At 37.6% G+C, this 10793-nt stretch overlaps 1 protein-coding gene across 2 annotated transcripts in view; it reads left to right on the top strand.

The window, feature by feature from the left end:
• Positions 1–84: 84 nt before the first annotated feature.
• Positions 85–10793, top strand: part of LOC109537735 — a gene marked incomplete in the record, with an annotated part of 63314 nt that continues 52605 nt past the window's right edge. The window contains 2 exon segments of one of the 2 annotated variants that reach the window (XM_048668400.1): positions 85–192; positions 2774–2972. In XM_048668400.1, coding sequence (XP_048524357.1) covers positions 2806–2972 — 167 coding nt within the window. 2 annotated transcript variants of the gene reach the window in all.

Raw genomic sequence — 10793 nt, 5'->3', positions numbered from 1 at the left:
GGAGAAACGGGGCCAAGGCATGTTGGTGGGGGAGTTTCGGGAGATCATGGAGAAGTCGGTCAGCCGAAGTGGCGACTCCCGCAGTCTGCCTGTCGCGGATCGTCGTGTAATGTGCGGGCCGGGAGGCCACGGGCAAAGTTCCGGGCTCCTGGATCAAGGATAACGTAAATACGAGCAACACGTGGCCTTGAGGCAGGTGGTTTTTCTCAAACCATTATCTAGTGTTTGTTTTTGGCACGAGGCTCTTTTGTTTGTAGAACAACATGGTTTTTATTGAACAGTTCATTAGCACAAAAACTACCAGAACTTTTTATTTCGTCGCTGGAATCAACTGATTTTTTTTTTGASTTGATGCACTGATCCTCTCTTGRAATTTTTGTCGTCTTTGGAACACCTTGTACCATTCATAGTTTCTGCGCAAAAAATGTTTYTGCTATCTTGCCAATTGAGAATTTTAGACATTAGAAGTTTCTTGTAATATMGGGAAAGCGTTCAGTTTGGTTTGGCGATTTTTTGAGAAGATTAAGSGTTTTCTATCGAGGTTTTACTATTCCAAATCGTACCAGTAGTATGCAAGATGTGGGAAATATTCCRCTTCYMAAAATGTAKATTTTTTTCCAAAAAAATGCGTTTTGGGTYRTTCAAAGCTTTTGGAATTTTTACAYTTAATACCTAATGAGTATGTTCCACCCTCAAATTGATTRCTTTTAACGATATTTCAAWTTTTCAAATTGTTAAGAGTTCCAATGATTTGGGTGAAAATTTGCGGTTTAGAAAAGGTGAATTTTTTCGCAAAACAATCGTTTCAGGTTCGTAAGCGGCTTTGGAATTTGTCTAGAGAGTAAAGAGTCACAAAGTTTTTGGTTCAAAAATCGTTTACTCAACATTCAAACTTCCACAGTTGGAAGGTTTTTCAACCGACTTCAATTTGCCTTCGCTGATTTTTGGATAAAATTGATTCAAAACCGGTTCGAAAATCGTTACTCCACCTTCAAGTTGATTGCTTTTAACAAAATTACAATTTTTYAAATTGTTAGGAGTTTCAATGAGTTGGGCGAAAATTTCCGGTTTAGAAAAGTTTATTTGTAGAACAACATGGTTTTTATTGAACAGTTCATTAGCTCAAAAACTACCAGAACTCGTTACTCCACCTTCAAGTTGATTGCTTTTAACAAAATTACAATTTTTCAAATTGTTAGGAGTTTCAATGAGTTGGTCGAAAATTTCCGGTTTAGAAAAGGTGGATTTTTCCCCAAAATAATCGTTTCAGGTCCKTAAGGATTTGCCTMGAAAGTGAAGAATCSAAARATTTTTGGTTCAAAAATCAGTTACTTAACATTCAAACCTCCACATTTGAAAGGTTTTTCGACCGATCTCAATTTTCAAATTTATGAARTTTAGATTCAGTGGTTTTCAACTTTTTATTTTTTWAAGTCACGCCAATWTTAAGCAAATTTTCACTTSAAAAAATTTATACTTTKCCAAMAAACTGTGCTTTTGTCATTTGGAGCTAGACGCTCAATACTCAGAAGGCTTTTTGTCCAAAAATACTACCTTTAAATCTCCATAGTTGGCACGTATTTCAACCGACTTCAATTTGTCTTCGCTAGTGATTTTTAGATAAAATTGATTGAAACCCTGTTCGAAAGTCGTTACTCCACCTTCAAGTTGGTTGCTTTTAAGAACATTACAATTTTTCAAATTTTTAGTAGTTTCAATGAGTTGGGAGAAAATTTCAGGTTCAGAAAAGGTGGATTTTCCCCAAAATAATCGTTTCAGGTCCTTAAGTTCATTTGGAATTTGCCTAGAAAGTGAAGAATCAAAAGATTTTTGGTTCAAAAGTCGTCTATTTAACATTAAAACCTTCACATTTGAAAGGTTTTTCGACCGACCTCAATTTTCAAGTTGGTGAAATTTAGATTCACTAGGTTTTCAACTTTTTATTTTTTTTTGTCACGCCAAGATGTAACTTTTCGCTTCCAAAATTGTGTATTTTTCTAAAAAAATATGTTTTTGAGATTTGGAGCTAAATGCTCAATCCTCAGAAGGCTTTTTGTTCAAAAATCCTACTATTTGTCTTCGTTGGTGATTTTTAGATAAAATTGAATGCTTTTGCGCTTTTGAGAAACAAATCGTTTCCAGCTTTTAAATGCATTTAGAATTTGCCTAGAGAGTGAAGATTAGAAACGTTTTTGGTTCAAAAATCGAGAAATCGAGAATGAAACTCCACCTTAAGATCTCTAAAGCTGCCAGGTTTTTTAACTGACTTCAACTTGCAAATTGGCGATTTTTATAAATAAATGTGCGCTTTGAAACAAGGTTTCAATTTTCCAAGCGATTGTGAAAACTCCTACTTCTTAAATGCATTTGTAATTCGTCTAAAAACTGAAGATTTAAAAGGTTTTTGGTTCAAAAATCGTCTACTCTTCGATCAAACATCCAACTTGGTGGCAACTTTTCCGACCGAGTTCAATTTTCAAATTGGCGATTTTTTTCAAATTTGGAGAAAATTTTTACTTGCGCAAGTATTAAGTGAGTTTGTTATGCGAAATTTTAAGTGGATTTTTACTTAAAAAATTAGTTTATGGCCTCAAGAAAGCTTTTGTGCTTACTATAGAACTACGGATGTATGCGATTTAATGGAAAGGAAACCCCCAGACTGTAAATTGAACAAAGCAATGAGTACCAAGTATTTATTATAAAAAGTTGCAAAAAACTAGATTTTTGCTCGAAAAACCCATAAAAACTCAAACAATTTCCTGTTTTCTTTCAGCTGTAAAGCCGTGAGTGGAAACCTGGAGGGACATGTCATGTGAGGACGAGATCGACCTGGTGCCTTCCTCCTCATCCAATGAGGTTTTGGTAGCCGCGACCAAAGAGGCATCGGTTCTCACCGATCATGAGCGCGAACTCATACTGGGTGTGCTCACAAAAGACGAACAACTGCGCCGACAACAGCAAATACGAATCATGTAAGTGATTGGAACATTCTGTACGTGCCAGTAAATTGTAAATTGTCCAAGTAGTACCTACGTGAAAGCCAAGTGATTTCAGAAATGGCATTTAAATATTCCACTGCGACCAAAGATAACAGTAAAAGTAACTAGGCGTAGGAAGTTAAAGAGCTGAATATTACTTCCGCAGACCAACACTTTCCTGCATAATTTTGAGTTTTTTTTTGGTCGTACCCAGTTTTTACTGGGTTGCACAGTTCTGGGGTGTTTTACAATCTATTGCATTCTGCGTGTTATTGTTCGCTGTAGGCAACATGTTGGCTACAGAAAACAGTTCAAAGGCCACTTGAAAGAGCAGTTATTCGGTTTTAGCCTCTAAAGGAACAAAAGGCCGAATGGGAAAGCAATACAGTACAGACGAGCGTGTAGGGTTCACATTCAGCTGCGACTTAAACCGTAGTAAATGTGATATTCGTAAATTTATGTTCTTAGTAAATCGACTAAAGCCGAAAATTTGCTGGTTACGATCCTGTAAAGCTGCCTTTTGAGAATCGCGTCATTCGAGCTCAATTTTCGCAAACTTAGAATATCCATGGTTGTCGAGCTTTTTAATATTAATTAATTTTCTACCAACGACATTTTAAGAAACACGGTTAGACCAGAAATTTTCTTTTAGGTCATTGGGGAATTTAAGCAGAATTATAGCAATTTACTCGAATAAAATAAGCGACAAGGATTAAAAGTATAAAGCCTACTAATTTGTCACTAGTTTACCTTTTGCGAATCATTTTGATTAGCGTTTTGGGACGTCCAGACCTGACGAGCCGAGCCTGAGCCTGAGCCGCGGCAAAAACCTTCAAAAATAAAACGACACCATTATATTTCCAACCCAAGCATTGTAAGACGATTTCCGTCTCAAAGCGAAAAATCTGTGGCTAGAAAATTTCATTAAAACTTTGTAATTTTTATCCCCATCAACGATCACAAATTTCTGCTTGACTGAAAACGGTTCGAGTACGCGTTTTATTTGAAACTATTATCTGCAGCATTAGATATACGGGAATTACAAAAGGATGTCGATTTTTTTCCATTCAAACCTCAGTATACATTTTACAGTTTATTGCTTCAACCTCGCCCGGTGTATTTTAACAAATGTTAAAGGTCTTTTACGATTTCCACTGTCTGCATTTTAGCCATTAACATGTCTGAAGATTCAAGCCAGGGTTCACAGTTTTGTCTGCAAAAATGTAATGATTTGACATATTTCATCATCGAGCCCTCGCTGTTTAAAAAAAAGTTAAAACTTCCAATCGAATACAAGGGAAAACTTCAAGCTTTCACTACTTCTAGAAAATGCTTGTGCCTGTACATGCTGAAAATTTCGCACAAATGGCTATAAGTTCTGAATTTTAGCGACTTGGAAAGTCTTGGACTAATTATTAACGTTTCCTCCCCAGTGTCTCCGCTATTTAAAAAAATGTTAACTTCCAATCGAGTACGAGCAGAAATTTAAAAATTTCACTACTTTTAGAAAACACTTCTGTCTGCAGATGTTGAAAATTTCGGGCAAATGTCATCAACTCCTCATTTTTGGCGACTTGAGAAATATTACAGTAAAAATGAAAGTTTCCTCTCTAGTGTCCCTGCTGTTTAAACATTTTGTAACTTCCAATCGCGTACGAGGAGATACTTCAAACTTCCACCACTTTATATATAAAAGACTTGTAAAGCATTGCACTAAACATAAACGTTTCCTCTCCAGTGTCCGCGCTATTTAAAAATGTTGTATCTTCCAATCGTATACAAGGAGAAACGTCAAACTTTCACCACTTTTTTAAAACGCTTTTTTCAAACACAAATTTTGCGGAAATGCCGTCAACTCCTGATTTTTGGCGACTTGTAAAATATTGCACCAGAAATGAACGTTTCTTCCTCAGTGTCCCCGCTATTTAAAAATTTTGTAACTTTCAGTCGACTACGAGGAGAAACTTCAAACTTTCACCACTTTTATAAAATGCTTCTGTCTGCACATGCTGAAAATTTCGCGCAAATACCATCAACTCCTGATTTTTGGCGACTTGTAAAATATTGAACTGAAATTGAAAGCTTCCTCCCCAGTGTCTCTGCTGTGTAAAAAATTTGTAACTTCCAATCGAGTTCAAGCGAAAACTTCAAACTGTCCCCTCTTTTAGAAAACATTTATATCCGAACATGGTGAAAATTTCCCATAAATCCTTACAACTTCTGAATTTTAGTGGCTAAGTAAATCTTGGACTAGAAATGAGCGTTTCCTTCCAAATGCTCCTGATATTCAAAAATTCATAACTTCCAACCAAATAAAGGGGCAAACTTCAAACTTGCACCACGTCTAGAAAATACTAGCATCTATACATGGTAAGAATTTCAGAGAAACGCCGTTAACTGCTGATGTTTGGCGACTTGGTAAGTCTTGGGCTAGAAATAAAAGTATACACTCAAGTTCTCTCGCTTCTTAAACAATATGTAACTTCCAATCGAATACAAAGAAAAACTTCAAACTTTTACTACTACTAGAAAGAACTTATGGCTTTTTGTGCTGAAAATTTCGCTAAAAAACCATAAACTCCTAATTTTTGGCGACTTGGTTAATAAAGGACTAGAAATGAACGCGTCCTCCCAAGTGCCCTCGCTGCTTAAAAACTTCCAATTGACCACAACTGGCAACATGAAACTTTCACAACTTCTAGACACACACTTATTCGGAAAATTTCATGTCAATCAAATTAAATTTTAATTTTTAGGGCCTTGGTAAAAGGGCGGTGCCCCCGCTGTTGAGAAACACATCGACGTACTGAAGTGTAGAAATTATTTTTTTCTTTTAACTTATTCGCGAAAAACGAGCTCTTTAGTTGCTGAGTGCGAATAATTTCTTAGAAGACCGGTTGAAAAGAGATAAAAAAATGCAATTTCAGAGAAAAAACTTGCCTCTTCAAATAAACCAAGAACAAAAAGGTAAATGTTTCAAGACGAAGATTTGGAGAAAAGCGAACTGAGTTAAGACACTGAATTGAAACCATGCTCAGAAATATATTCAGTTTTTCTAGTAGGTAATTGAAAGAATCTTATAACCGAGAATAAATTTCCAATTTCTCTGTAAATAGCGTATTTTTGCTTGGTTTCGAGGCAGGTCAAATCGGGTTTGATCTCCAGCTCTGACTAATGGCTAAGTCAATTTTCAGCCACCATCACCTGTTAAAGTTGAAAACCTGTCTTGAAATAACTGTACTCAGTCTCAGGTGAACCGGGCGCTTGCGCCAATCAGCTCTTGGTACTTTTTCAGCGTTGTCAAACCCCCTGAATCTTCCAGAATCCTTTGAGTTTGCCCCGGTCATTTTCCCCATTTGTTTGGTGCCCACCAGCTCTGCACAACCTTTCAGTTGAACCTTTTCAACCTGTGCTGCAAACTTGTGTAAAAAACATTATTTATATTATACTACCAATAGCCAGAAGCTGGGCAGGTACCAGTGATTGGAAATAAACAAATTGCGACGGCGTGAACCAGGCAACGTTGCAAGTGGTACCTCAAGACATTCTCCTCGGGAGTCCTTACGAGGACCACAACGAAAGATAATACAGAAAAGTAAAACCCGACCGGTTGCGGTGAAGTTGGTGGGTTCACGGCAAATAAACAAACAAGTTTAGACCCGTAAGGTAACAATTTGTGTGCGAATATTCCGGGTAGAGTCCCGCGGGTGTAGTGAAGTTTGCGGCCTCTTCGCCTGTTGATGCGCCTTCCAACCTGTTGGGTTCGATGTTATGATTGCATTATCCCAGGTATTTGAATTTTCTCCTATTTCACGGTGTTAATTTGAGTGGAATTGTCATTTTTCGCTTTTAAACACCCACAAAAAATCTGCGCCTCTTCCAGGCTGTGCGGATTCTGATCAGTTCGCTTCTGGAGGAACGTAATTTATAGATTTCGGTCCATCGAGTTGCAACTGATTTTTCGGGCATTCAAAATTGAAATTGTTCACCTTTGCCCTGGAATGGGCAATTTCCAACTGTGATACTTCCATTTTGAGCAGATATAGCGGTGAATGACCCATGGTGATGCACATAAGGAATGGGCACTAATGGGCTTATTATACTACCATGTGGATATCGCGACATTATTGTCTAATGTGTCTGTGACAATATCGGCAATGGCCAATATTGTCGGGAAAAGTTCGTGAATTATCAGTAGGCAGTGGATACGTTGGTGTGAAATATATGCGCTAAACCGATTTTGCCTCGCGTGCACTTACATGGAAATTAGTTGGTAAATTTTACTTTCAAAACTAGTTTATATCTCCCGTAGCTATTTGATTGCGTGGGCTTGCGTCATGGGAACTTGCTGCCCAGAAACCAGATCTGAAATTAGGGGTTTTTTCCAAAGTTTGACCCGAAAAGCGCTAAGGGCTGCACGAAACACCAAAAAAAATGTGCGAGTTTGCATTGCTCAAACACCCTGGCAGGTTGTAATGAAATTAGTTAGTTTGCGCTCCAAAAAATCTGTTTTTGGGCGAAAACCTTGAGGGTGAAACTATGGTTTAACTGGGGATGAAATTTGCTTTAAATCATATAGCGAATTTTTTAGAGGCAGCGCAAAGGGTTCTATAGCAAACATCTTTCTTTCAATTAAGATATTTTTTAATTTTAGAGTTTATTAGTTAAAGAGAGAGTATTTATTTTTTTCTAAAAGCCCATTTCTTTGTACACCAACATAGACTGTGAAGAATTGTAAGCCAACATTGTTATTTTTACTTTTCCCGAATTCTCTACGGTTTATGAAATAGCGGGGGTTTTCAATTTTCCAAATCGTGTTAAGTTTAAGCTGTAAAACCAGATTTTTGGGCGAAAAATCGACGATTTTATCAATCTTCATTGCCAGAAAGTGAAGAATCCGACAAGCTCAGGAATGGACACGCGAGTCTCGTCTGAGTCAAACCTTACGGATCATTTTCAGTAACTTTTCAGAATTTTTGGCCGACGATGTCTATTTTTGTTCTTTGTAATGCATTTGGGTTTCGTCTAAACAGGGAAGATTTAAGGGGTTTTTGGTTCAAAAGCCGGCAGGTTTTTCAATCGATTTCAACTTAAAAATTGGTGATTTTTCTAGAAAATCTAACGCCTTCTTGCCTAACAAGACGGACAATACATTCCCGTTTTCGTACCCCAACAGATACTTTACTAGAACGCCTACAAACGCAACTGAACTAACGACTAAGACCTGTTTGTTTTGTGGGCCGGGAATTTTTTTTCTTTTTTTTTATCACTGATTGAATTATACCAGTGTTAGGAATAAGACTTAATTTTAGAATAAATATATATATAAGCTTCTAACGCCTTCTAAGAAAGCTTTAACTTTGGAAATAGCGCCAGTTTTAAACGAGTTATGCAAAAATTTTCACTTCATAGTGAATTTTTCCAAAGAAACTGATTTTAAGTGCACAAAGAGGCTCTTGTTTGCGTTTTCCAGGTCACGCCAATATTATCCAAATTATGCGAAAAGTTTCACTTCAGCAAAAGTGGATTTTCCCAAACAATGCGTTTTCGGCCCTTACATGCAATTAGAATAATTTGTCTAAAGAGTGAAGATTCCAAACGTTTCTGATTGAAAAATCGCACGCTTTCTAACCAATTTTCCAAAGCGCGCCAATATTAACAGTTAAGAGAAGATTCTCGATTAAAAACAGCTGAGTTTTCCCAAAAAGAGCATTTTGTTTAAAGAGTGAAGATTTCATAGGTTTCTCTTTGAAAACTCGTCTACTCTACTTCAAACTTTGGCTTTTCAACCGACTTCAATTTGAAAATTGGTGGCTTTTATGGAAAATTTTACGCTTTTCAACGAGGTTTTAATTCGGTAAATCCCAGCAGTATTACCCAAGTCAGGCAGAAAATTTCACTTAAAAAGTGGATTTTTCCAGAAAATGCGCTTTAGGTCTTTAAATACATTTGGAATTTGCCAAAAGAGTGAATATTCGAAAACTTCTCTTCTGTCTGGCGGTTGGGTCTTGTAGAAAGTCTTCCAAGACCCAGACTTCTCTACAGTCGATTTGGTTCTAAGAATTGACCTTCTACTCTGGAATTCAACACTTTTGCAACAAAATGCCACGTGAAGGGCCTCGACTTCAGTTCAAATGGCAAAAGATTCGCTTTCAGCATTATGAAATCGTTCACAATTGTTCTTTGATTGAACGAATAATATCCGAATCATCCAATTAGAGCTAAATGCCACTGGCTGGCTCTGGTACGAAAGCAGGAACTTGGTACGGAAGTAGGTAGTTTCTAATTTAAATTTTAGCAAGTTGGAGCAAACAGTTTCACCTCAACCTTGATGTTTATATTGATTGGTGAAGGTTTCAGATGCTAGTTGTGGTCAAATGCAGGAGCGTTCTTAATCTAATACCGATTTAGCACGATAATCGCAAAATTAACCACCGGAACCCAATAATCTCGTCTGGTTGAGCGCAATGTAAGTCTCCAAGCGATCGCCATTTGATTGGCACTATGTTTGCTCTGTTGCTCAGCATGTGAGTATTTTTTGAGGGTGTTGTGAGTGTTTGTGTATCGCGTGATAAGGACTCATCAAACCAGCCATTTGCTGGATTTTTTGGATACTGCTGTCGTTTTAAAAAAGTTGCCAACCTCAAGAGAAATTTAATTTAAAAAGCCAGTTTTTGCACTGTTCTAGATCGCTTTTATCCAATTACTGTCGATGTGATATTTCATCTAAAATGAAACGGGCAATCGAGGCCAACAAACCGTCGTGTTGTACGTGGATGACAATACATTTTATTAAGTTAGGCCATTTTTATGTGCTGGAGATCATCGAGGCGAAACGCGCGGTTTCAATTCAAAGAGCCCCGATCCATCTTCAAGATTCCCACGTTTGCCGGTTCGACATCCTCCATGAGCATCAAATTGCCTTCAAGTTAAACTCTTCACTGCCCAAACAGAGTTCAATTAACGATGGACACTTTGGATGAAGTCATTAAATGAAAGTAATGTTGCCTCGTTGACAATCACTAGAAACGTCTCGTAAGTGATGAGATTTATTGGCAATCGCTATTCGCTTATAGGTGGGCATAAAGTGATGTTTTTCACAACCCACTGGCTAATTAAGTGCATTTAGACACCCGTTCATTTCGGTGCGTTTCTGCGTCATTTCTTTTTGATTCTTCAGCCGTTCTGGTGCAGAACTGAGGAAACGCTGCATTTTTCCAACTAGCAATAAAGTGTATCTGTTCGGAGAAGAGAAAGGGCTTCTCGGAACGGTGTTAAATATATTTAAACCTTTTATTGCGGATTCAATGCCAAACCTCGTGACCTTATTATCGGACCAGAACAATGCATCCGGCCATAGGCAATGTCGCTTGTAGATAAACCAAAAGTCGCACCCACGTTCTAATTTGTAATCGAACAAATATTACGCTTATTGATAGTGTTAGGATAACATTAGGTGTTGATATTCCTTGCTGGTTTGGAGTTATGCAAACGAGGTTCGTAAGTGTTGAATGTTGGCGACCAACCCAAGGGCGGATCCAGGGGGGGGTCATGGGGTTTATGACCCCCCCATTCAATTCTCTATCCAATGATGCCAAAACGAATTCTGTGGCTCGAATGGTTCTTGAGAAACTTCGAAAAAAGCAGCGTTATGTTCAAGCGGATTTTGCAACTCAAAAAAAAATCACGCAAATCTAAAAGTTCTTGAATTCAAGCATTTTTTGAAAAAACTACCAACATTTCCTTATCGATGGTTCACTTTCTAAAAAGGTCATTTATTTCTCTCTAGAATGACGTACAAATGAGCGTTCTTGC

This window comes from Dendroctonus ponderosae, unplaced genomic scaffold, assembly GCF_020466585.1.
Source record: "Dendroctonus ponderosae isolate FM_Combo_2020 unplaced genomic scaffold, Dpon_F_20191213v2 Dpon_F_20191213_7, whole genome shotgun sequence".
NCBI lineage: Eukaryota > Metazoa > Arthropoda > Insecta > Coleoptera > Curculionidae > Dendroctonus > Dendroctonus ponderosae.
This window is presented reverse-complemented; position numbering and strand designations above follow the sequence as displayed.